This window comes from Canis lupus, chromosome 27 (genome assembly GCF_048164855.1).
Source record: "Canis lupus baileyi chromosome 27, mCanLup2.hap1, whole genome shotgun sequence".
Lineage (NCBI taxonomy): Eukaryota > Metazoa > Chordata > Mammalia > Carnivora > Canidae > Canis > Canis lupus.
In genome coordinates, this window is record NC_132864.1 from 38,953,249 (window position 1) to 38,979,541 (window position 26,293).

Consider the following 26,293-nt stretch of genomic DNA (forward strand, 5'->3'; position numbering starts at 1 on the left):
GGCAACCGCGAGTAGAGAGTGGTTGGTTATAGGGGGGAAGAGAGGATGGAAACTGGGGAGGGGTGGGTTTGACGTAGGAGAGAACCGGGAAGGACCGGCGACGCCTGGGGCCAGAGGCGTTAGGGGCGGAGTGAAGTCCTTGGGGTGCTGTCTACACACCGCGCGGAGGGAGGGAGGGCGAGCAGCCAGACTGGGGAGGGGGTTGGGCCCTGAGGGCGTTTGGAGGGTTCGGGCGCCGGCCATCTGTCTGCGTGGCAGTGGCCCGCTCCCCCATCGCGCCCTGCGGGAGCCCAGCGGGAGCCCAGCGGGAGCCCCCCTCCCCCGCGCGGTTTGCCCCGTCGAAGGCGCCAGGGCGCATGCCCAGAGCGGTGGGCATTGTCACGTGCAGCCGCCTGGCGCGGATTGGCTCCCGGCTCGCGAGCTCCCGGGGGATTGGCCGCGGCGGGGGAGGCTGCGTCGGCGCGGCGGCTGTGGGGCCGACAGCAGGTGCGTCCCCGCGGCCCCCGCGGCCCCCGCGGCCCCCGCCCCCGGGGCCTGCCCCTCTCCCCGGCCCGAGGCGGGTGCGGGGCGGCGCGCCCGGAGCCCCGGAGGCCCCGCCCGACGGCCGCCCGGCCTGCCCGCAGCCCGCAGGGATGGAGGTCCTGGACGAGTTCGACCGCGAGTTCCCCCAGAGCGTGACCTTCTGCCGACTCATCTCCGAGGAGGACTTCGAGAGGCAGGCGGCCACCTGCACGGAGCGCGCGCTGCGCCGCCTCTTCCGCAGCATCGACCGCAACCCCGCGCTGGCCGAGAGGGTGGTGCGCAAGGCCAAGCTGGCCGAGTACGAGCGGCGCGGGCTCTTCTCCTTCTTCTGGGTGCGAGCCGGCGCGGGGCCCCGCCGCGCCCCGAGGATGGGCGATGGGGGTGGGGGGGCGGCAGGGCGCCCTGGGGACTAGCTGGAGCTGCACGGTCTTCCAGAAGCCCCAGGCGCCCCAGCTGGGGAGTGCAGCGGGCAGGCGGCTCACGCGCCGGGCCTCCTCCTGCCCTGCCTCTCCCCTGGTCGTAGGCAAAGTTCTTCTGTGCAGTGCAGGGGGAGCTGAACTGTTGCAACAGCATGGGTGCCCTGGAGATGCACCAGCGCCTGGAGCAGCTGAAGAGGAGCATCCACCGCGTGCATCTCTACTCCCAGGGTGAGGCTCAGCCTCTGCCGGGCTCCAGTAACCCCGCAAACCTGACCCATGTTCCCTTATCCCTGGTTCTGTGCTTGAAATCTATAAAAAAAAAAAAAAAAAAGAAAACGTTTATTCTTAAAGTCTTTATTATGAAAACAAACATGCACAAAACTGCAGACTGCAGTGAACACTCGGGTACCTGTCAGCCTTCAGGTTAAGCAGCTATCCCCCATCTTGCTGTGCCTGCTTCACTCTTTATACCTGTACCCTCCTTTCCCTTTTCTTTTCTTTTCTTTTCTTTTCTTTTCTTTTCTTTCTTTCTTTTTTTTTTTTTTTTTAAAGATTTTATTTATTCATGAGAGACAGAGAAAGAAAGTCAGAGGGAGAAGCAGGCTTCATGCAGGGAGTCTGACCTGGGACAGGGTCTCCAGGATCAGACCCTGGGCTGAAGGCGGCGCTAAACTGCTGAGTCCCCCAGGCTGCCTCTTTTATTTATTTTTTAAAGTATTTTATTTATTCATAAGAAACAGAGAGAGAGAGAGGCAGAGACACAGGCAGAGGGAGAAGCAGGCTCCATGCAGGGAGCCTGACGTGGGACTTGATCCCGGGTCTCCAGGATCAGGCCCTGGGCTGAAGGCGGCGCGAAACCACTTAGCCACCTGAGCTGCCCCCACTTTGCCTTTTCTGGAGCATTTTAGGGGGAGTCTCAGACACCCGTTGTATTCTTGGATACTTTAGAATACTTTTTTACATACTAAAAAATACTTTGTAATCACAATGTTCCCCAGATATAATTGACAATAATTTCTTAGCATAGCTGATACTCGGTTTGGTTGTTAGGTCCTCTGAGGTTCCTTTTCACTAGGATGGCCATATACTTTGTGTCCACGTTGGCACACTTGTGAGAGTGAAATGGCAGGGGCCACATTAGTGACCACATAGGGATGGCAGGTGATGGATGGCCATGTCTGTTGAAGTCCCTTTGAGGTAGGATGCCCTCACCTTACTCCTTCATGCTGTCAACTTGAAGAACTGTGTTGTTCTTTGGGGCATTCCACTTAGCGGATTTATATCTGTTGTTGGGGTCCACTGGTGCTGTCTTGTTCCTTTTTGCCTGTATTTCTTGGACAGTTGCTCTAAAGCCTTGATTAGATTTGGGTTCAGTTCTTTGTGTGTTTGTCTTCAGTGATACACTAGCTAGTGGCAGAGGGGCTTTCTTTGTTGTATTAGGAGGCCCTGCTCACCTGGGAAACCTACTTTCCCTGGTGCTGAGTGTGAATGCTCCACCATTTCTTCTGATGGACCCACAGCATATATAGCTCTTACTGCAGCCTCCTGAGGTAGTGTCAATGCTCTTTAACCTCATTTTACAGAAGAGACATAGAGGCCCAGGGAGGGTAGCCAGCTATGTGACAACAGTGTCACATAATAGAGTCTGGACTTGAACTCAGGTTTGGGTTGCCCTGGGGCTTGGGCTTTTAGCCTCCAGGTGCTCCCTGGTGGTGGTGATCCTCATTCTCAAAGAGCCCTTTTAATGGGCTGCATGAGGCACTTGTTTTTTTTGTTTTGTTTTGTTTTTTTATTTATGATAGTCACACAGAGAGAGAGAGGCAGAGACACAGGCAGAAGGAGAGGCAGAGACACAGGCAGAGGGAGAAGCAGGCTCCATGCACCAGGAGCCTGACGTGGGATTCGATCCCAGGTCTCCAGGATTGCGCCCTGGGCCAAAGGCAGGTGCTAAACCGCTGCGCCACCCGGGGATCCCGAGGCACTTGTTCATACCCACTTTGCTGGTGTCCTCTAGCTCTGACCAGTAGAATAGCCAGAGTTGTTGAATATAGGAAGAAAACCTAACGTGGAAAGAGGAGGGGGGCAGGTCCCAGAATCCTGCTACTCAAAGATTCCTTCCCTGAGCCCACCTCTGTAAGGCCTCCTATGTACGGGTTTCTTTACAGAGAAAGGAGCTTTGTAGAATCTCAGGATGGCCCTAGAGTTGGGTATAGTTGGGAACTCACTCCCTTGTCCGGGCCTGAACACCCCATGAAGGTGCTGGCAGACTCAGGAGCTTTCCACAATGCTTGGGGGTAGGTAGCAGACTCACCTGCCTGGGACAAGTCCTGCCCTCCTTGGTGGTGATACTCTGTTACTTCCCCTGAAATTCTGGCCTTGAAGTTAGATAGTCCGGGTATAGATCCCGCCTGTGGCTTGCACAGTTGGAGCTTCCAGTTCTTAGAAAGACAAAAGTACCCTTCCCTCATGAGGTGATATGGGGTCGGTGAGATAGTACATGTTGGTGCCTCTCAGTGGTGGCTCTCGACCTTCTTATGTGGTGCCCCTTGCGGGAAGAACCTTGTGAAGAACCTACACCATTGTTTGGCCTCCACTCTACCCTGTTTTGGCCATGGGGTAGACACTCATTGGTCTCTTTTGTCACAGATGCCAAGAAGAAGAGAAGAAAGCCAAAATTGAAATCAGAACCCATCCTCTTGCGAGATCGGTCAACCTCCCCATGCCTGGCACCAACCTTGCTGCCACCTCCACCACTGCTGTCACCCACCACCACCATGGCCTCTGCGGTGGCCCCATCACCCCCTGTCTACACTATGCCGAGGGCCTTTGGCCCCTTCCCTCCACTGCCCAGCAAATCGGTCAGTGAGCTCATCTCCCATTCCACGTGGTCCTGAGAGGGGCAGAGGCTGAACCACCCTAGAGGCTCTCCCAGGCTCACAGCCAGCTAACTCTCAGAACTTTGTTTTTTTTTTTTTTTAGAACTTTGTTTTTAAGCAGAACTCTATCTGCAGGCAAAATCTTGGGTAGAACATGGATGGATAAAGCAGATAAAAGGGGTGGGGGAGATCTGCTCTGGTTGAAGGATTGGAGGCACAGAGGTTCACCTGCTTGGTCTCAGCTGAGCAAAGCAGCCACCAAAACACTGGGCAGAATCCTGGGGTGCCACCCCTGGACATCTCCAGCCCTGTGCCTGCCCCGCCTCATGGGTGGTGTTCTCCTTGCCACTCACTAAGTGCTTCTGCGTTGCTCTCCTAACGGTGCTCCTGCCTCTCCTGTCCCCTGCTTATCCCGCATCTCACTCCAGGCAGCCCCCATCCCATCCCCATGCCCCTAACACCAAGCTCAAGGTGGGTGCCTCAAGGATGATCCCAGTGTGTTTGCTGGATGAATGACGGTCACATGGTTCCCCTAGTTCTTGTATAAGGGGGTTTCTGTTTCCAGTGAGGCCCCCAGACTTGTCCTAAGGTTTCCTTTGTTTCCTGCAGATGGAGAAGTTGGAGGTTGCAAGGTCAGAAGTGAAATTAAACTGGGCTGGCCTGTCATCGAACCCAAAGAGGTGGAAGGAATTGATTCTGAGTTTGGGAAAAATGAAAGGAGCATTTTAGGGAGCATGTTGTGTGCCACACTTGGTTCTCATTTTCCCCCCACCTTATTGTTAATCCTCATCACAATCCTGAGGGGCTGTTATTCCCATTTTACAGGGAAGGAGGCGAGGCTCTGGGTCTGCTCTGTGTGCGGGAGTCCCTGTGGGAGGGCCTGCCTGGGAGTAGCCCAGAGCTGATGTTCCCCTCTCTACCCTGTTTTGCAGCCACATGGTTGATCTGACTCCCTTGGTCCTCAACCCCGGAGGCTTCCATTTCTCATACCTGACTGGAAACAGTGCGCACAAGCTCCATTGCCCTGGCTTCCCCTGGTAAGCATGCCTCTGAGCCTCTGTGGGGCCAGACATCATCCTGGCTTATGTGGCTTGATGGCATCATAGCAGTGTGCACAAGGGCCAGAAAAATGTTCTTTGCATTTCATGAAAGGACCCTAATGTAATCAGGTACTGGAAAAGTCTCTCCCCCTTCATAGTGTTTGTAATGAGGAGAATTGGAGACAAGCAGCTCAGAGACTCACTAGAAAGGGAATAAGTCCATCAACTGTGGGCAGCCCTACGCTTTATATATATCTGTTTTACAAAGCAGGGATTTATTGAATATGTGGTTTGTTTGTTTTATTTTTTATTTTTAATTTTTATTTATTTATGATAGTCACACAGGGAGAGAGAGAGAGAGAGGCAGAGACATAGGCAGAGGGAGAAGCAGGCTCCATGCACCGGGAGCCTGACGTGGGATTAGATCTTGGGTCTCCAGGATCACGCCCTGGGCCAAAGGCAGGCGCCAAACCACTGCGCCACCCAGGGATCCCCGGTTTGTTTGTTTTAATCACCTGTTTTTTGCTACTTACGGAGTTGTCGAGCATTTCCATGGCATTCTATGGAGTGTTATTTCAACGTGTATATTTATATTTAAACTGGCTGCTTCCTTGCATTAAATGACTTTCGTTTTTTTTAAATAGCTGTTATTTAGAGGAGTTTTAGATTCACAGCAAACTGAGAGTGTACTGAAAGTTCCTATATCCCCCTGCCCCTACACAGGCACAGACTCCCCCACTATCAGTATCCTCCACCTTACAATTAATGAACCTACATTGACACATCATTATCACCCAGAGTCCATACATTGGGGCTCACTCTTGGTGTTGTATGTTCTGTGGGTTCGGACAAACATATAATGACATGTATCCACTATTCTAGTGTCCTATGGAATAGTTTCATTGCCCTCAAAATCGTCTCTGCTCCAGCTGTTCATCCCTCCCTCTGCCCTAACCCTTGACGATCACTGATCTTTTTTACTGTCTCCATAATTTTACATTTCCCAGGATGTTATTTGCTTGGAATCCTATATATATAGCCATTCCAGATTGGCTTCTTTCACTTACAGTCCCTCCATGTCTTTTCATGGCTGGATAGTTCCTTTCCAGCACTGAGTAACTGGATGTACTGCAGTTTATTTATCCATCCACCTACTGAAGGACGTCTTGGTTGCTTCCAAGTTTTGGTAATTATGAATAAAGCTGCTATAAACATCTACGTGCAGGTTTTGTGTGGACACACGTTTTCAACTCTCTTACCGAGGAGCAATGATTGCTGGATCATATGGTGATAATATGTTTAAAGAAACTACCAAAGTGGCTATACCATTATATATTCCCACTAGCAATGAGTGAGAATGCAAATGACTTCTTATGTAAGAAACCTACACAGTTCTATAAAGAGGATTCTAAATTTAGTTGATGGAAAATTTATCCACGAAGGCACCCAAAGTGTAAGCAAACCTTTAAAAATGTTTTTGGCTTCCTTAGTAGTGAAAGATGTACACATTAAGGTTGCTAGGATGTATGTTACATACCTATTAAAAAGCCCTAAGTAAAGAGGATCCTGTGCTAGCAAGGCTTTAGGAAGAGACTCATTTTTCCTGTGAAAATACTATAAATTGACTTTGTCCTTTTAAAAATTATTTTATTGAGATAATTTGCATATAGCATCATATGAACTCACCCTTTTAAAGTGTCCACTCTAGTGGCTTTTTATATATTAACATTTGTGCAATCATCACTACAATCCAATTTTATTTTTTAATTTTTTTGAAGATTTTATTTATTTATTTGTGGAGACACAGAGAGAGAGAGATAGGCAGAAGGAGAAGCAGGTTCCCTGTAGGGAGCCCAATGTGGGACTCAAACCCCGGGACTCAAGGATTACGCCTTGAGCCGAAGGCAGATGCTTAATCACTGAGCCACCCAGGCGTCCCACCAATCCAAATTTAAAACATTTCCATCATGTCAAAAAGAAGAGAGTGGAAAGACAATGGGAGAAAACATTTGTAAATCAACAAAAAAGAACCATTCCAAAAAAATGGAGAAAGGACTTGCATTTCTTCAAAGAAGGCATACAAATAGCCAGTAAACACAGGAAAAGATGCTCCACATCATTAGACATCAGGGAAATGCAAGTGAAAACCCACAGTGAAATACCACTTCACACCCACTAGGATGGCTGTCATCAAAAAGACAATGTTGATGAGCATGTAGAGAAATTGGACCTCAACTGTGTGGTTGGTGGGAGTGTAAAATGGTGCAGCCACCGTGGAAAAAACATTTTGGTTCCTCAAAATGTTAAACAGGATTACCATATGATCCAGTAATTCCACTCCCAGGTATACGCCTGTAAGAATTGTAGAGACTCAGATACTTGCACGTGAATGTTCATAGCACCAGTATCAGTATCACAGTGGCCAAAAGGAGAAAACAACATTAAGTATATCCAAGATGAACAAACTGTGATCTATCCATATAATAGAATGTTGAAACAAAAGAAGCCAGTGCAAAAGGCCAAGTTATTGTAGTTCTTGTTACATGAAATAAATAGGCAGAGGCCTAAAGACAAAATAGATGAAAGGTTTCCAGGGACTGGGAGAAGGAAATGAGTTGTTGCCTAATTGGTACTATAGTTCCTGTTTGGAGTGATGAAAAAGTTCTGGAAATAGATAAGTGGTGATGGTCACAGGACATTGATGAATGCCACTGAATTGTATACCTAGAAATGATTAAAATGGTAAATTTTATATATATTTTACTACAATTAAAAAAGAAACCTTAGCACCACTTAGCTATCACCCCCAATTCCTCCATCCCCCAGCCCTAGCAGCTATTAACTACTTTCTCTGTGGATATGCCTGTTCTGGTCATTTCATATAAATGAAACCATACAATAATATGGTATTTTGTGACTAGCTTCTTCCATTTAGTGTTTGCAAGGTTCATCCACATTGTGGCATGTGTCACTACTGAATCTGTTTTAGTTGGCAGGATAATTTATTTTTATTTATTTGTTTTTAAAGATTTTATTTATTTTGGAGAGAGAGAGAGAGCAAGTGCAGGAATGTGAGCAATGGGGGTGGGGACAGAGGGAGAGAGAGAATCTCAAGTAGACTCTTTTGGGCACGGAGCCTCACAACCCTGAGATCATGACCTGAGAGGAAACTAAGAGTCGGATGCTTAACTGACTGACCCACCCAGGCACCCCCAAGATAATATATTTTATTTTTTATTTAAAAAATATTTAAATTTGAGTTAGTTAACGTGAATTTCCTGTTTTTTTTTTTAATCTCTTTTTTAAGACTTAATTTTTTTTAGAGCAGTTTTAGGTTCACAGCAACATTGAAAGTACAGAGAGTTCCCATACACCCCCTGCCTGCACATGGCATCACTTCCCTTAACATCAACACCACCCACCAGAGTGATGCATGTGTTAACAACTGATGAATCTGTCCTGACACATCATAATCACCCAGAAGTCCATAGTTCACATCAGGGTTCCTTTCGGTGGTGCACATTCTATGGGTTGACTTTCTTTTTACGGTTGAACAGTATTCCATTGTATGGATATACCGCATTTTCTCTACACATTCGTGACTTGACGGACATTTGGGTTATTTCCATTTTTTGGCTCTTATGAATAATACCGTTAGAACATTTGTGGTCAAGTGTCTGCAAGGACCTAGTTTTCAGTTTTCTTGGGTATATCCTTAAGAGTGGAGTTGCTGGGTTGTATGGTAACTCTTGAGGAACTGCCAAAGACACAAGTCCCTTATCAGACATAGGATCTGCAAATATTTCCTCCCACTATGTAGGTTGTCTTCTCACTTTCTCAGGGGCATCTTTTGAAGCACAAAAGTATAAGGTTGGTTCTTTTGAAAGGCAGTGTATGAAAACATCAGGAGCCATTGATCTGGTATTTTTAGTCCTGGAAACTGGCCCCAAGGAGATGATTAAGGGAAAGAAAAAAGCAATTGTGTACAAAAATGTTTAGGGCAGTGTCATTTAAAAGGAGAAAAACTGGGAACAGCTTAAACGTGCATTTACCTAGAGGCACCTGGGTGGCTCCATTGGTTAAGTGTCTGCCTTTGGCTCAAGTCAAGATCCCAGGGTCAGGCTTCCTGCTCAGCAGGGAGTATGCTTCTCCCTCTCCCTTTGTCTACAGCTCTCCCTGCTTGTGCTCTCTCTTTCTGTCAAATAAATAAAAATTTTAAAAAAATTATTTATTTATTTATTCATGAGAGACACAGAGAGAGGGGCAGGCAGAGACACAGGCAGAGGGAGAAGCAGGCTCCATGCAGGGAGCCCGAAGTGGGACTCAATCCCAGGACCTCAGGATCATGCCCCAAGCCGAAGGCAGATGCTCAACCACTGAGCCACCCAGGTGTCCCCAAATAAATAAAATCTTTAAAAAATTTTTCATTCACCTAATTATGGAATATTATGTTGTGGACATAAAATTATAAACATGATTAAACCTGACCATGTAGGGATCCCTGGGTGGCGCAGCGGTTTGGTGCCTGCCTTTGGCCCAGGGCGCGATCCCGGAGACCTGGGATCGAATCCCACATCGGGCTCCCGGTGCATGGAGCCTGCTTCTCCCTCTGCCTGTGTCTCTGCCTCTCTCTCTCTCTCTGTGACTATCATAAATAAATAAAAATTAAAAAAAAAAAAACCTGACCATGTAGATTCATGAATTATGTCTAAGTGGAAGCAATAGGCTATCCAGTCAGATCAGAAGGAGGTGGGGTGGGGGTATTGGAAAGTGACTGCTGGGTGACAGAAGGGGTTGTCAGCAAACACATTGTGCAGTGTTGTCATGAAGCAAAATGTGAAAGTAAAGAGTTGTGGGGCCATGCACCAGGGCTGGACCATCATCAGGGCATTGCTGTTGAGATACCTTCTAGCTTTTTCTATTTTTAAAAAAGATTTTATTTATTTATTCATGACAGAGAGAGAGAGGCAGAGACATAGGCAGAGAGAGAAGCAGGCTCCATGCAGGAAGCCTGATGTGGGACTTGATCCTGGGACTCTGGGATCATGCCCTGGGCCAAAGGCAGACTTTCCTTTCTTGAAATGGAATTATAAGAAAAACAGTATGAACAGGTTTCAAAAAGACTCTCTTTTCTCAGATTGTAAAACAATATGTTTATTTAGACAATTTGGAAACTGCACACAAAAGAAAATACACGAAATCACTATTATCCCACTGCCAAAAATAACCACTATTAGCATACATTTGTCTTTTCCCCATGGAGAAACGTGCATATACACATATGGTAGTCTGTTACCTAATTGAGAGTGTCCTGTTAGACAGTGTTGTAGCCAGCTCTGGAATGTGTTTCTTTAGAAATATCCTTAAATTCGCCAATAGTAATAGATACAAAATGCTCCAGTGGATGGAATATTTCCTCAACCATTCTTGCTCATTGGAACATTGCACTGAGGGGCAGCCTGGGTGGCCCAGCGGTTTAGCGCCACCCTCAGCCCAGGGCCTGATCCTGGAGTCCCGGGATCAAGTCCCATGTCGGGCTCCCTGCATGGAGCCTGCTTCTCCCTCTGCCTGTGTCTCTGCCTCTCTCTCTCTCTCTCCTTCTCTCTCTCTCTCTGTGTCTCTCATGAATAAATAAATACAATCTTTAAGAAAAAAAAAGACATTGCACTGATGGGGACAGTTTTAGGCTCTTGTGAGATATTGCTTTGTGAGTGAGCTGTCTTCTCATGATGCTATCATCAAAAATGGGTTATTTTTAATTGGTTTTAAACAGTTTACAAAAGCAGGACATGTTCTATGGAAAAAGGTTCACAATAGAGAAATGAATATGTAAACTATAAGAGGCCCCTGATGCTAAGAGTTGCACATGTACGCTTCTAACACACACACACACACTCATACACTCACACACAAATACACTGGTTAATTTTGTAACCAAAGCAGGATAAGATTGCATACACTTCCTAGCAGCTTGCTTTTTCCCACTCCTGTACTATTGGGGCATCTTTATTTTCTGGGATATACAGACCTACCTCATTCCTTCAGCAGCTGCAGAACAGCCTGCTATGTGGCATCCACGGTCCCTTCCCTGAGGAACGTTTAGGTTGTTGCCAGGTTTTCACAATCCCAAACATTGCTGCAGTGAACAGCCTGGAATAACCATGCACGGAAAAGAGTTCTGGAAGTAGCAGTGTACTGAGAGCCACCCCACAGCCCGAAGTTTTGTTGTATGTACTTCTGATGGCTTTCTGTGCTGGTATCCCACCTCACGGACATGTCTTGTTTGTCTCCTGCACAGGACCTCGGCTTGTAGTGGCTCCCCCAATACCGAGGAGACGCCACCTGCTCCTGTGAAGGCCTCCATCTTCACCCCACCTGTCTTGCTCAAGTTCCAGCCTGTGCCAAGACCCAAAGATGACTCTGAGAATGATCCTAGCAGCACAGAGTCTGTGCCCCAAAAGAGGGGCCCATAGCCTCTTCCCTACAGACCATGGCTAAAGGAATGAATAAAGTTCCCATGGAGGTGCCTTACTTGTGCTGGGCTCCCTAGAGGCTGTGCAATCCCATGGGCTTCCTCCAGCCCTGAAGAGGCTGTCAGGGGAGTGCAAGCCTGAGGCCCCCTCGGCCTGAGCCTGCATACAGTAATTGGTCAGGTCTGTGCTACTGTGAAGTCCCCTTGCTTGCACTCTACATGGGAATTCAGCCACAGCGCTTTGGTTTTTTGTTTTTGTTTTAAAGCTTTTATTTAGGTAGCCAGAGAGCATGAGTGGGGAGGAGCAGGGAGCCTGATATAGGGCTCTATCCCAGGACCCTGAGATCATGACCTGAGTGGCAGCTGGACACTTAACTGAGCCACCCAGGCGCCCCAACCACAGCACTTTGAAATGAGTGATGAGACTGCTGTCCTTCCCTACAGTGACTCTGTGGCCCCTTTGGGGCCTCAACTGACCGCACTGAGTTGCAAGTCTATTAGTTTTTCCTAGCTTAGGCCCCTAAACCAGGCCTTATCCAGGTGTGGGTGTAGAAAGAGTGATCTGTTCCCTCCCTTATTTTCCAATAAGCTGGTATGTTAGGTATGTTAGGGTTTTTTGTTTTTGTTTGTTTTTTTTTTTTTTTTTTTTTTTTGGATTTATTTATTTGAGAGAGCACAGAGGGAGAGGGAGAAGCAGATTCCCTGCCTAGCAGGAAGCTGGATGCAGGGCTCAATCCTGGGACCCCAGGATCATGACCTGGGCCAAAGGCAGACGCTTAACTGACTGAGCCACCCAGGTGCTCCTGGTGTGTTAGTTTTCAACTAACAACCCTAGGGCACCCCCCTATGGAATTTCAGAGATGGGACCCATCTTACACACCAGCTATAGAATCAAACCTGCGTGTGAGAGGAGTCCTCACAAAATGCTTGATGACTGCTGGACAGTAGCAGATATTTGTTGAACCTCTGTGTATGCCCCACACCTTGCTTGGGAGATAATAAACCAAATGGTTGGGGTCCTTACTCTTAAGGAGCTTCCATCCTATCCTTGTGGATGTGTATCTAACCAGTGCACAGATCAAATTAGTAACAGGGTTAGAAGTTGTGGTAAGTCCAATGGGAGCTGAGTATGCAGACACGTATGCGTAGGTTGTCTGTCAGTGAAGGTCCCTCTGAGGAGGTGACATTTATATCGAAATCTAGAATATGAGGAGGCAGCTATGAGATGAGAAAGGGCAAGGACCACTGGCTTTGGGTGACTGGCTAGTGGTACAGTTGAGGAAACGGCGGGGGGGGGGGGGGGCTGTGAATGGGGTAAGGAGAATGCTATTTTGACCAGACATGTTAAATTTGAGATCTGTGGTACCTAAGTAGAGGCCAGGGGTCTGGAGTGTGGACGTTTAGTGATAAGAATCAAGGGATACAAGTGGTATTTAAAGCCAGGAGCCTGGGCGAGATCACCCAGTGATCTAGGACTCAGGCCTGGGCACACGGACACAGCGATCTGGTGGAGGGAAGGGTCCTTAGGAAGACACGGAAGAGAGCAGCGAGGGCGCTGGACCTTCAGGGCCACGTGCCCCCGAGCCGCCAAGGCGAGGGGCCCGGAGGCGGTGGGGGCTGGACGGGCGGGGATGCTGGGCACGCAAGGAAGCAGAGATGAGGCCGAGACTGGTGGGACTCGCGGTGCCAGGCCTGAGAGGCCGGGGCGGGCTCGAGCAGGGACGGACGGGGCCGCGGCTGGTGCGCACGTGGAGGGGTCCCGAGCCCGCCTCCCGCGGCCACCTGACCAGGACCCGAGCCCCAGGACCCACCGCACCCCGTGCCCATGCGCACTCGGCTCCAGACGCCGCGCTTCCGGTCCGCCCTGCGCCCGCTTCCGGGGCGGGGCCGCGGGACCCGGAAGTAATTAGGGAGCTCGGCGGACAAGTCGGAGTCTGAGTTGTTGACAGCCGTTTCTCTGCCCTCGCTGGTCCTGGCGCTGCCAGCGCCGCCGCCGCCGTCATGGGGAAGCGACAGCATCAGAAGGACAAGATGTGAGTTGAGCCGCTGGGCCTCCGTGCCCGCCCGGCCCGCCCCCCAGCTGGTTCCCAGAGCCACGCTCGGATGCCGCTGGGTCCGCAAAGCCTCCGCCCCCTCCCCGGTGGGCAGTGACCCCCCCCGGGCGCCGAGGTCTCCGGCTGCCGGTTCTGACCCGTCGTAGGTGCCCTCCTCCGAGCGCGGCCTTCCCGCCCGGTCTGCACTCGCGAGCGCGGCTCCTCAGTCAGCCCTTTGCCTTCTTGTGTCTCTTGAAATCACTCCAGGCAGGCTTTTCTCCCAAGGCCAACTCTTGTCAGAATCCCAGTAACTTACCTGTTGCTAAGTCTAGTGGTCAGCTCTCAATTCTCATTTTGTTGGGCTTCTCAACAGCATGTGACACAGTGACCACCTCGATCCTCCTGAAGCCCTTCTTCGGCGTGTGGGACACCTTATGCTCTTGATTTTCCTTCTGCCTCAGCGGCCACTGTCTTCTCAGGCCCCTTCGCTGGATCCTTCTCCCTCTCCCACAGACTTGGTACATCCATGTCCTCCACGTTTTTTTCTCCTTTACATTCTCCCTTGTGGTATCCCCTCTTGGAGTAGTCAGCTGCTTACTCGGCATCTCCAGTTGGAGGTCTGATATCTCAAATTTATTTTTTTATGAAGATTTTATTTATTTATTCATGAGACACACACACACAGAGGCAGAGACACAGGCAGAGGGAGAAGCGGACTCCATGCAGAGAGCCCGATGTGGGAACCGACCCCGGGTCTCCAGGATCACACCCCGGGCGGAGGTGGCGCTAAACCGCTGAGCCACCTGGGCTGCCCCATAGTAGGTGTTTAATAAGCATTTGCTGAATGAGTGAAATGATTGAGTCATCAGTTACTTCCAGAGACTCTGTTCTCTTTATAAAGGGAGATGGTAGTAAGATTCTCTCTCTCTCTTCTTCAGGTATATTACCTGTGCTGAATACACTCACTTCTATGGTGGCAAGAAACCAGGTAAGGCATGCAATCCTTCTGTTTTCCTTGGTGTGGATGTGCGTCATGGGGGAGGTTGTAATTAAGGGCGCTATCTTCACTAGACAATGAGACTGTAAAAATTAACAATGAGCAAGAACACAGAAAGTGTAGCAGATGGATGCGTTTAGAACGCAGATAATTCGCAAAGGAGAAATTCACTAAACATATCCAAGAAAAATGCTTAATCCTCTTGGTGGCGATTTTTTTTTTTTTTTTAACAGAGCACGCGAGATCGAGCGAGGGCAGAGGGAGGGAGAATCTCAAGCTGACTCCATGCTGATGTGGAGCTCAATCTCATGACCCTGAGACCATGACCTCAGCTGAAATTAAGAGTCAGCTTAACCAACTGAGCCACCTAGGCACCCCAGTGATGATATTTTTGGACGTAGATTAAAATAACCTTCTTTCTTCTGTCAAGTTAATAAAAAATAAAAAGAATGATAATACCCAAAGCTGTCAAGGCTCCAGTAAAAAGAGTAAAAATTATTATACACTCAATAATTGCTGATGGAGGTAAAACCAACATAGTTGTCTTTGAAAGCCAAGCAAGGCCCTAAGCAGGGGTGTGAGGGTTGTGGGAGAAACCCAGCCGCAGTGGCTTAAGCAAGTATGTACTTTGGCCTCTAAGTTCTTTCTTGATGTCCTCCACGTGTTCTACCTATTAAAAGGTTTTTAAGCCACAGCAGTTTTTGCACTAGGTAATTTACACGAAGTTTTTCTTAACATGGTATTGAATTGTTGGTAGGAACACCTACATAAAGTTATTTATAGAATAAACTTTGTTTTATTTTCATCTTAAACAGATATCCCACAAGCAAATTTTCGTCGTTTACCTTTTGATCACTGCAGGTAAGAGTTCTTAGTGTTCATCTGTTCCTCTGAGCTGTTCTCTGATACTCATGATTTGACAGTGAATCTGATCCTTGGGGGATGCAGATGTGGTTTCTTTTTTTAAATTTTTAAAAAAAGATTTTATTTATTCATTCATGAGAGACACACAGAGAGAGAGGCAGAGACACAGGCAGAGAGAGAAGCAGGTTCCATGCAGGGAGCCCAATGCGAGACTTGATCCTGGAACCCCAGGATCATGCCCCAGGCTGAAGGGATGTGCCCAACCTGAGCCATCCAGGGGTCCCCAGATGTGGTTTCTACCTGTGTTCCCCCACCTAGATCTTCCTTAAACTGAGAGAAAGTGACCTCACAATGATAAGAACTAATACTTAGTGTGCTCATTCTTTGTATATTTATGCATTGTTTATTTTCTCCTCTTTCTTACCTTCCAAGGTCAGTAGACTCTGCTGTTAAGCCTATTTTAACTTGAGAGGATCAGTGTTTAGAAGTGGGAAGTCCTTCACCCAGGTGTCACATCCAGGAAGTGATGCCATTGAGGTTGGGCTCCAGGCCCATGTCTTTCATGCTTTACTTTTAATACAGAGTCTAAGTAATAGCATTGATAATCAGTCATGATACTGTGAGCCCCTCCCCCCTTCCCTGGGAACACAGGTTACTGGTGGGGATGGGGAGAGACCCAGCTGCAGAGCCACTGAGATGCTTCCTCCCGCCGTGGCTGGTATGTGTATGAACAGAATGGGTCTGCTGGAGAAGTGGGGCTAGGATTAATGAACCTCAAGACATTGGAGGTTTGGGGATGGTCCGTTTGGGCCTGAGTTTCCCCAAACTCAAGCTTGATCATCCCTGTTGGACACCTACACCATGTGTGTGTGTCCCATTGGGTTCTGATTCCATAGATGACGATGAGCCTTGAGACCTGATAGAGCTCTCCTAGTGATCTCAGCCAGACCCCACAGGGCGGTAAGGGTATAGGAAGGGCCAGGGTAGCAGCTACTCGATTTGCCCCAGGAGACTCCCATGTAGCCCTGAATCAGGGCTTTTCCCTATTCATGGCACTTGCTCAGGGAGGGTCAGCAGGTGAGACCCAGGCATCATTGGCTAGATTTCTCCCCACCAAGTTTTGTCATCAGCCTCATGGGAATGTGATCTCATTCAGAGTGGGGATGAATGGAATTTTATTTTTTTAAGATTTATTTATTCATAGAGACAGAGAGAGGGAGAGGCAGAGACACAGGCAGAGGGAGAAGCAGGCTCCACTCAGGGAGCCCGACATGGGACTCGATCCCGGGTCTCCAGGATCACACCCTGGACTGAAGGCGGTGCTAAACCGTTGAGCCACCCGGGCTGCCCAAATGAATGGATTTTATGGAAGTACTTTCATCCTTGGCTCCCAGTTCCTCCAAGAGGTCTCTAAACTGGGTTTCAGCCACTTTATAACTAGCTGGAGTTCTGGGTAAAAATGTGCTTTGAGGATATGCCCTTCAGGGCCCGTTAGGGAGAAGATGCATGTACAGTGTCTTGTTGTTTGGAGCTTACTTTGGCGTTGGGTCCTGTTTCATCAGTACCCCGCAGCAGGATCACCCCTGGGTTAAAGCAATAGGTTGGGTCAGAGAGGGAGGTGGCCCCTTGAGGACTTACTGCGGCAGCATCTGGGGAGGCGACCCTAGAGCTGCCTGGCTGTCCAGGTCCAGGGGGCTGGCCTGTCCAGACTGAAGTTAGAGATAACTGCTATACAGACAAGCCAGGTCAGCCAGGGCTCTTGATGGCTAGCTCTAAAAACCTCATGTGAGAAAAAAGGGTGTTAGCTCAAGGAAGTTCACCGGGTACAGTTTCCCTTCACCTGGAGGTTCTGCTTTTCCTAAGCTGACCCTCCACAAGGTAGCAAATGGCTTGTGGCAGCCCGGATCTCTACAGACTCCTCTACTCCCATGTCTGTGTATTAGGACTTATCCAGGGCTCCTAGGACACATGGCTGAGTCATGTGCCTACGCCCTGGAAATGTGGGGGGAACTGTGTGCACACTCTTAAGTCAGGAGCAAACAGGGCACCACCAGACCACAATAGCTCCACTAGAGTCTCTTGGGTTGAGAGGGCAGTTCTCAGTAGAAGAGTGTGGCCTGCCTGCTGTGTGCAGTTTTAGGGAGTGAAATCCAGTCCTGCCACCCCAAGGCTACCTCCAGGAACCTCTTTTGGGCTCAAACGTGAAGATACGTGTGTTATATGACACAGCAGAGAGCATGGGGACAACCAGGCTGCTGTCGTCCCAAGGCCCCTTCGGCACCTCCTGGACCCTTGCCTTGTATTTATTGCTTTGTGCAGGGAGCTTCTGAGGGGTGGGGGTGTGGGGGTCACCTCTGTACTGGCACCCCGAGGAGTCCCATAATTGGAGGGAAGAAGGGAGGAGCAAAGCAAGATGTCATGGGAGCTGCTGCATGACCTCAAGTGACTCTGTCCTTTCTCAGTCTCTCTCTGCAGCCCTTTGCCTACCCGGTCTGCACCCCTGAAGGCATCGTCTTTGACTTGCTGTGAGTTTTCCCTCGACTTTTGAGCTAACAAAAGGGGTGAGACTGTTGACACCCACAGGGGAAATGGGAATATGGGACCAGCTGGAGGGTTTGTGGCTTCAGGCTGTGCTAAGCCAGCCATGCTGCGGTCTTAGCAGCCTGGGTAGCCCCGGGTGGCCTCTTGGGGACCCAGGAGGGACTTGCAGAGCCTTAAGGATGAGGCCACAGTGTTGCTGTGTCCCCTGGGCAGGCGGCCTTGGTGGCAGGTGCTGCCGTCCCTGCCTGGGGTGCGTAGATCTCTCCCTACACCTGGGGGCCCTGCTGTTCTCATCGGCCTATCTATACCTTTTCAGAATGTTAACTGAGTACTTTTTACTTTATGAAAGCAGAGCCGTAATTTAGGTACATATTTTCCCAGGCTTTGTTTTGAAAGCCTGATGCTCAGTTTTATGTTCCAATTTAAACAAACTTCTGTAAGTTTTTATGTTTCAGTCTTTTTTTAGAAAATGTGGAAAGTACTTCAAAGTAAAAAGAAAAATTTACTGTAATCACACTATCCAGTATAGCTATTGTCAATATATATTTTTTAAGATTTATTTATTTATTCATGAGAGACACAGAGAGGGAGAGAGGCAGAGACACAGGCAGAGGGAGGAGCAGGCTCCATGCAGGGATCCCGACGTAGGACTCGATCCCGGGACTCCAGGATCACGCCCTGGGCCGAAGGCAGGCGCTAAACTTCTGAGCCACCCAGGGATGCCCCTATTGCCAATATTTATGCTTCTCTTTTTCTGAGTTTAGTTTACCTTAACATGGTTAAGGTAATATTGCAAAGATAGTTCTCCATTTTTCACTTAGTTGTGTCATTCAGAATTTTCTGGAAGCCTAATTTTTTAAAAAAAGATTTTATTTATTCATGAGACACACAGAGAAAGGAGCAGAGACATAGGCAGGGGGAGAAACAGGCTCCCCTCGGGGAACCCAGTGTGGGACTCAATCCCAGGATCCAGTATAACCACCTGAGCCAAAGGCAGATGTTCAACCACTGAGCTACCCAGGTACCCCTGGAAGCCTAATTTTCTTTCTTTCTTTTTTTTTTTTTTTTAAGATTTTATTTATTTCTTCATGATAATACACAGAGAGGAGGGAGAGAGAGAGAGAGAGAGAGAGGGAGAGGGAGAAGGAGAAGCAGGCTCCATGCAGGGAGCCCAACGCGGGACTCGATCCTGGGTCTCCAGGCTCATGCCCTGGACTGAAGGCGGCGCTAAACCGCTGAGCCACCCGGGCTGCCCGAAGCCTAATTTTCAATGCTGGTTCAGTATCTCATTGTATGACCCTATCAGCATTTTCATGTATCTGGATATGTGGAAACCCATGTATCCAGAAACACTCCCTGACTTCTTTGGTCAAGATAAGGTGCTAACAGAAGTGAAGTGGAGCGAAGCCCATTTGCAGCTCTCGCCTGGACGCAGTCCTCCTGGACTGTTGCCTCATCCCCAGGCTGCACCTAACTCCCCTCCTGTCTTCTCTTCCCTTTAGTAACATCGTCCCTTGGCTTAAGAAGTATGGGACCAACCCCAGCAACGGAGAGGTAGGTAGCTGGGCGGGAGTTTGAGGGATGCCGGTGAATGCTATCTTCTCATCTGTCCTTTTGTTCTGTGGTTTTCTAGTATGCACGAGTGTGGTAGAGGGCTGTTCATAGGGCCTCATGAGCGGGACTGTCCTCCCCACTTACCCACACGGTTCCTTTCTGGAAATGTTCCCTACACGTACATGCATATGGGCAGATGTCCCTCTGCTTCCCTTGGGCCATGGATGCAGTCACACGCATGAACCCCTGTGTACCTTGCTTTCGTGCCCCACAGCATGTTGGAGATCTGAATGTCAGTGCATAGGGCCCTGCAGCATTCTGTGGTGGCTGCTGCAGTTTATTTGAAGTTACCTGCTGTTCCTGACAGTGGACAGGGAGCACCCTCGTGCACGTTTCTTTGGACACATGTATGAGTGTCCTCCTAGGACTGCTGGGTCACGGGGTGGGTGCGTTTTCAGTTTTGGTAGCTACTAGCAAATTGTCCTCCGGAGAAGTTTCCTGTTTCCCCCTACCTTCAACAACCCTGAGTACCAATTTTTTTGAAATTTTTATTCTTCGAGATGAAAGTGTTTTTTTTTTTTTTTTTTGAAAGTGTTTTTTAATCTTTTTTTTAAGATTTTATTTTTAATCTTTATACCCACAGGGTGTAGGCCTCGAACCCACAACCCTGAGATCAAAGTTGAATGTTCCACTAACTATGAGCCAGCCAAGCGCCTCTTAATTTGTATTATCGTGAGTGAGGTTAAGCAGCTTCTTATGTGTCACTCATACACCAGTGTCAGGAATTTTGTACCGCTTGGGAAGAGGGCCCCAGAGCCAAGTTCCAGCTAATTCACTTTTTCTGTCCCCACACTGTGTGCTCCATCATAAACCCGTGGTGCTGCTACATTTTCCACATTCTGGTGGTCCCTTTATTTCTCGGAGCCCTCTTGTTCTCTTGCACAGGCCCACGTCTTCAGTTATTCAATTGCATCTACTTACTCAGCGAGGTGTTAGCCTGCCCTGCATGCAGGGCCTGCGGGCGGTCAGCTCTGGGTAAGAGGCTCACCAACAGGGAACCTGGGGTGGAGGCCTTTGGGCACATCTGTGGAGCAGCGCCACTGAAGCTGAGACTGGAGATGGGGGGAGATGGTAGCAGATAGTCCAAGGCTATGTCAGGAGGTCCTCGAAGGCCCTGGGGGGAGCTCAGGTTTGTTCTGACGGTGCTGGAAGCCAGGCAGGGTTTTAGGCAGAAGCATCTTGTGATCTGGCCTGTATATTTATTTACTTATGATTTTATTCATTTATTTGACAGAGCACAAGCAGGCAGAGTGGCAGCAGGGGGAGAGGGAGAAGCAGACTCCATGCGGAGCAGGGAGCCCGATTCGGGGCTCGATCCCAGGACCCTGGGATCATGACCCGAGCTGAAGATAGACTGAGCTGACTGAGCCACCCAGGTGCCCTTGGCCTGTGTTTTAAAGGCTCATTTTGGCTGCAATGTGGGAAACGGGACTACAGGGATGCCAGGGTGGAGGGGGAAAGCAGCCAGGGGCTATGCCCTTGTCTGCATGAGAGGTGCTGTGCAAACTTGGATCAGGATGGAGGCAGACGGGGTGGCACAGAGAGGCTGACCCCAGATTGCTGTTACCTGTGGTCCTGTGGGCCTTGCTGGGCCATCACATCAGGCTCTGTGTTTCCGCAGGGCAGGGAAGAGCTCAGTAGGAGCTCAGTGGAGTCCCATCTTGTGAGGACTGGATCAGTTAGCATGGCCTGTGCCAGAGGTTCCAGGGAGACAGGTGGAACCAGGTGATCTGGCCTGTGTTTGGCATTCCAGGCCAGCAGGGCTTCAGTGGGAAAGCAGATCCCTCAGAATCAGAGCCCCAAGCGGGAGGGACTTACGTGCATGGAGTCAGATCAGGCAGTTGGGGCGGAGGTGGGATGAGGAGGGCCAGCACGGGCTCGATTCCCCCCATGCCCCACTTTTTAATGTTTTGTTTTTCTTAAATAGTCCTTCAGCAGAACACTAGGGGCACAGCTGTGTACTCACCACCCAGATGAAAAAATAATATTCATTTTTAACTTCAGATGTAATTGGTGGATCAGGGCTCCCATTAAAAATGTGTGAACACTGGAGAAGTATAAAACAGACCTCCATCCTTGGCCTCTAGCTGTGGGGTCGCCCCTGTGAGCGAGTCGATGTGCCACTCTGAGGATGGGGGTTCCACTGTGCAGCCCCTCTCCTCCACATTGCTGCTGGGTCCCTGGGGGCCCTCGGGGCAGCACCTCTTTTTTTTTTAATAATAAATTTATTTTTTATTGGTGTTCAATTTGCCAACATACAGAATAACACCCAGTGCTCATCCCATCAAGTGCCCCCCTCAGTGCCTGTCACCCATTCACCCCCACCCCCCGCCCTCCTCCCCTTCCATCACCCCTAGTTCGTTTCCCAGAGTTAGGAGTCTTTATGTTCTGTTTCCCTGTCTGATATTTCCCACACATTTCTTCTCCCTTCCCTTATATTCCCTTTCACTATTATTTATATTCCCCAAATGAATGAGAACATACAATGTTTGTCCTTCTCCGATTGACTTACTTCACTCAGCATAATACCCTCCAGGTCCATCCACGTTGAAGCAAATGGTGGGTATTTGTCGTTTCTAATGGCTGAGGAATATTCCATTGTATACATAGACCACATCTTCTTTATCCATTCATCTTTCGATGGACACCGAGGCTCCTTCCACAGTTTGGCTAGGGGCAGCACCTCTTGCCTGTAGCTATGAAGACTTGCAGGGTCGGAGACTTTTCCCATCTCTCTGCTTCACCTAGCCTCATAGGCTCTGCATTTCTTCACATCAGTCACTTATTTGTTATTAATAATTATTCTTTTTCCAGAAACTGGATGGGAGGTCCCTGATCAAGCTGAACTTTGCAAAGAACAAGGAAGGTGAGTGATCCCCCCCTTTTTTTTTTGTTTGTTTGTTTTTTGAGTGATCCCTTTTACAATCAATCGGAGACAGTGCCACAGACTCCAATGACCCTGCCTTTCACTGAGTTCTCTGCAGAATCCGTCATTCCTTTCTGATTAAGACAGACACTTTAATTTTTCAAAGATGTAGGGGTGCCTTGGCTGGCTCCGTCAGTGGAGCACACAACTCTTGATCTCAGGGTTGTGAGTTCAAGCCCCACATTGGCAGTAAAGATTACTTAAATTAATAAAAATGGTTAAAGTGGCAAACGTTGTGTGTACTTTACCGCGATTAAAAAAAAAATATATATATAGTTAACATAATTTTTCCTTAAAGGTCCAGGTAGTTTAAAGCTGGGAGTAGGGTGGAGGATGAAGTGTTGAGTTTTGGTCCCAGAAGGGCAGTGGGGCCATGAGGGCTGCTCACAGCTGCATACAGCTGAGCCCTGTGGGCATGGACTCTGGCTGAAGTCCTGGTCCTCTCATTGCCAAGGGCAGGAGCTGCTCAGGCTGAGGCCCAGGGCAGGTGGGTGCGGTGGTGTGATGGATTTGCTGAACAGTTCTCTGGGTGGGCTTCTCCTCACTCACCTCTGGTTGTGAAGCCCCACCTTCACCCAGGGGTCCTGCTTTCTAGCCCCTGGCACCCTCTGGCCTTTTTATTTGTCAGATGCCAGAGCTGAGATGACCCCCACGGGCACCGACCTTGCTCTTGGCTCTTTGGAGGCCTGGCACAGTTCCCTCAGCCTGTGCAGATGCCAGGTTGAGGCTGTCTGCACTTGCTTGTGTGTGCATTCCGGGAAGGTGCTGAGGCACCTGAAGCTGGGGCCTGACACTCCTGTGTCACCCCAGAGCCTGGCCCACAGTGGGTGCCAGCTCACTGTAAATGAGAGAATGGCCTTGACAGACCAGAAGCACAGTGCTTTGTGGACAGTCCCTGGAGGTTGAGGAGCTCCACGTAGGTAGCCAAGCCCCATGGACCTTCTCTGAGATCAGTCAACTCAGGCCCACAGTGTGTCTCTCATTCAGCACATACTTACTGTTTCTCATGTGCAGAGAGCAAAACAGGTCATTTCCTGGAATGAAAGGAAGCTTGCATTATGGTGAGGGAGGAAACTGGAAAACAGTTGACCATAGTGTGTCAGATGCTGCCTCTGCCAGCAACTGGATTTCAGGAGCAGGGGAGGAGAGAGTCCTAGCAAGACACGCTGACAGGGTTTGAGTGGGAATCCGATGAGGGAGGAGGCGTGAGATGTGGGGGGAAAGCATCCCACTGCAAAGGTCCTAAGGAGGCCTGTGTTGCTGAAACAGTGTGAGAGTGGAAGCAAGGGGTTGTGGTTGGAGGAGTCTGAGTTGGGGACGGTGCAGAGCAGTTAGTTGTGCAGGGGCCAGGCAACTACGGGTCTCTCAGATGCTGGCCAGAGAGGAGACATGAGATCTGACTATTCACCTGTGTTATTTTCTTTTTTTAAATAATTTTGACCAAAAAAGTAGTAATAATTTTGACCAGCAAGCACCTTTTTTACCTTTTTTGTTTTGTTTTAAGTAGGCTCCACACCCAGCGTGGGGCCCCCTGCAGGGCTCACATTCCTAACCCTATGATTAAGACCTGAGTTGAGATCAAGAGTTGGACGCTTAACTGACTGAGTCACCCAGGAGCCCCTTTTGCCTTATTGTTATTTTAGAAGATGTGGGATCCCTGGGTGGCGCAGTGGTTTGGCGCCTGCCTTTGGCCCGGGGTGTGATCCTGGAGACCCGGGATCGAATCCCACGTCGGGCTCCCGGTGCATGGAGCCTGCTTCTCCCTCTGCCTGTGTCTTTGCCTTTCTCTCTCTCTCTCTCTCTCTGACTATCATAAAAAAAAAAAAAATTAGAAGATGTACTTATTTATTAGAGAGCGAGAGCATGGGTGTGTGCTTGCTTGTGAGGAGGAGAAGGGGCAGAGGGATAGGAGAGAGAATCCCCAAGTATACTCCACGCGGAGCATGGAGCCCGATGAGGGGCTCCATTCCAGGACCCTGAGATCATGACCTGAGCCGAAATCGAGAGTCAAGCGCTTAACTGACTGAGCCACCCAGGCAACTCCCTTTTTTTGTTTTTAATTGAAAACTTCAGATGCATGAAAGTAGAGAGACTTAGTACGGTGATCCCCTGCCCTGTAGCCATCACCCAGCTTCAGTTCCCATCCACTTAGGACTGTGTGATTTTACCTGTGCTCCCCTGTGGCACCTGCTTAGGTAATTTTGAAGCAGATGATCAGAAACGTGTCGTTTCATGCTTAAGTACTTCAGTGTATATCTCTAACAGATAAGGATTTAAAATACTTTTTTAAATATAGTACCGCCGTTCCATCTAAAAAGTTAACAGGAATTCCTTAGTGTCATCAAGTAACCCAGCCAGTGGTCAGAATCTGGAATACTTTCATGATCTTTTTTTTTTATAGTTTTCAAATCAAGATTTTTAAAAAATCCACACAGTTTTGTGTGGTTGGTATCGCCTAAGTCTCTTAATCTGTAGATACTCTGCTGCTCTTTTTTCATAGTTTGTTAAGACTTACTTGAATGGGCTTTCTGGCTGCCTGGTGTGGAGTCGGCGGGCACGGGCAGGGAGGGCAGTGGGAGTTTGTTGCAATGACACAGCGAGGGAATGGGGGGGCGTATAGGAGGTTGGGGAATGTGGCAAGATCTGAGATGGAGGAGGGGTGGTGGTTGCTAGCAGCGTGTTGGGGGCTGATGGAGCAGACGACTCCAAGGAAGACCACGTAGGGTTTGGGTTTTGCGGGACAAGTAGGAGTTTCTCAGTGGGATTGGAACAGGAGGCTTGAGCAGCTGGCTGTCCCTCTGGGTCTTCGGAGGTTCAGGGCATGCTGACACAATGTCTCCTTTCTCTGGTCTCTTGGCGTGTGTCTTCTTTCTAGGAAAGTACCACTGCCCAGTGCTGTTCACCGTATTCACCAACAACACCCACATCGTAGCCATCAGGACCACCGGCAACGTGTACACCTATGAGGTGGGTTCTCAGGAGCTGCGGCACATATAGGTTCTTCAGGTATATGCCCCAGGTATATGCCTCAGCACCCAGGTGCTGAGGGTGCATCGGGCGCCGTGGGCACAGCCTGTCCCCGTGGAGCTTACGTGCTAGAGCCCTTCCTGTGGCCTCCTGACCTGAAACCTGGGAGGTTGTTTTATACTCGGGGGGGTTAGCCCTGCAGTCTTCATCTTCGCTGACCAGGCCCTGGGAGGGAACCTGTGCTCTGATGGCAGGTCCAGGAGAGCCCTGAGCCCCCCCTCTGCCGCCTCCTGCTGGAGTCCCCAGGAGGAGCAGATGCAGGCTGGTGGGCACGCCTGGCGGTGGGCGGCCCCGATTTCCACCCGCATCCTGCTGCTCTGGGCCAGCAGAGAGTACAGCAGCAGTCGCGTGGGTGCTGTGTTGCAGGGAAGCCCTCTCTGAGCTGTTTTCCCACCTGTCCCTGGCTGTTGGCAGGGTCTGGATCTCCAACGCTGCCCTGTGGGGCCTGGGGGTCACTTTTGCCCAAAGTGTGCACAGGTTTGGTTGGAGGGACTTGGTAGAGATGCACGGCCAGCGTTGTTGAGCCTGTTTGCTGATGTCAGATGTGTATCATTGGAGTGTCCTTCAGTGAGCATTGCTGAGATGGCTGATTCGAGTGTCTGGGGCTCGGCAAGCTCCGTCCTCCATGGTGGGGCCACTGCTGTGAGCCCCCAAAGAGTACGTGGTCGTGCCATCCTTTTCTGCACCCCTGGAATGGCGCCAGCCCCTGGGTGAGCTCCAGGCTGCTGGTGCCAGGGTGGGGCAGGCACCATAACAGCGTGCTCCCTCCTGGCTGCAGGCAGTGGAGCAGCTAAATATCAAGGCCAAGAACTTCCGAGACCTGCTGACAGACGAGCCCTTCTCTCGGCAGGATATCATCACCCTCCAGGTGGGCGTCCCCTTGCCACTGCTGTTCCCAGGGAGGACTGGGGCCCCCTGCCAACCCCTCCTTCTCGCCCAGGCTCTGGGGCCTGCCTAGTTTT

At 49.6% G+C, this 26,293-nt stretch overlaps 2 protein-coding genes across 2 annotated transcripts; both read left to right on the forward strand.

The window, feature by feature from the left end:
- The first annotated feature begins 361 nt into the window (after positions 1–361).
- Positions 362–11,388, forward strand: LOC140619760 (uncharacterized). The gene is made up of 7 exons (XM_072803656.1): positions 362–486; positions 624–854; positions 1,046–1,169; positions 3,588–3,799; positions 4,427–4,497; positions 4,750–4,854; positions 11,156–11,388. Exons 2-7 carry the CDS (start codon positions 633–635, stop codon positions 11,328–11,330), a joined length of 909 nt encoding a protein of 302 aa, XP_072659757.1. The 5' UTR covers positions 362–486; positions 624–632; the 3' UTR covers positions 11,331–11,388.
- Positions 11,389–13,206: 1,818 nt separating this feature from the next.
- On the forward strand, positions 13,207–26,289 carry LOC140619039 (RING-type E3 ubiquitin-protein ligase PPIL2-like). Its single transcript, XM_072801938.1, has 8 exons — positions 13,207–13,362; positions 14,301–14,350; positions 15,175–15,220; positions 17,686–17,748; positions 19,267–19,318; positions 22,193–22,244; positions 25,180–25,271; positions 26,110–26,289. Exons 1-8 carry the CDS (start codon positions 13,331–13,333, stop codon positions 26,287–26,289), a joined length of 567 nt encoding a protein of 188 aa, XP_072658039.1. The 5' UTR covers positions 13,207–13,330.
- Positions 26,290–26,293: the final 4 nt, after the last annotated feature.

Bases quoted from the DNA above. Each gene is read 5' to 3' on its own strand.
- LOC140619760 (XM_072803656.1), top strand. From the start codon at position 633: ATGGAGGTCCTGGACGAGTTCGACCGCGAGTTCCCCCAGAGCGTGACC. The intron at 855-1,045 runs GTGCGAGCCGGC...CCCTGGTCGTAG, and splicing joins GGCTCTTCTCCTTCTTCTGG to GCAAAGTTCTTCTGTGCAGT. The intron at 1,170-3,587 runs GTGAGGCTCAGC...CTTTTGTCACAG, and splicing joins CGTGCATCTCTACTCCCAGG to ATGCCAAGAAGAAGAGAAGA.
- LOC140619039 (XM_072801938.1), top strand. From the start codon at position 13,331: ATGGGGAAGCGACAGCATCAGAAGGACAAGAT. The intron at 15,221-17,685 runs GTAAGAGTTCTT...GTCCTTTCTCAG, and splicing joins TTACCTTTTGATCACTGCAG to TCTCTCTCTGCAGCCCTTTG. The intron at 19,319-22,192 runs GTAGGTAGCTGG...TTCTTTTTCCAG, and splicing joins CCAACCCCAGCAACGGAGAG to AAACTGGATGGGAGGTCCCT.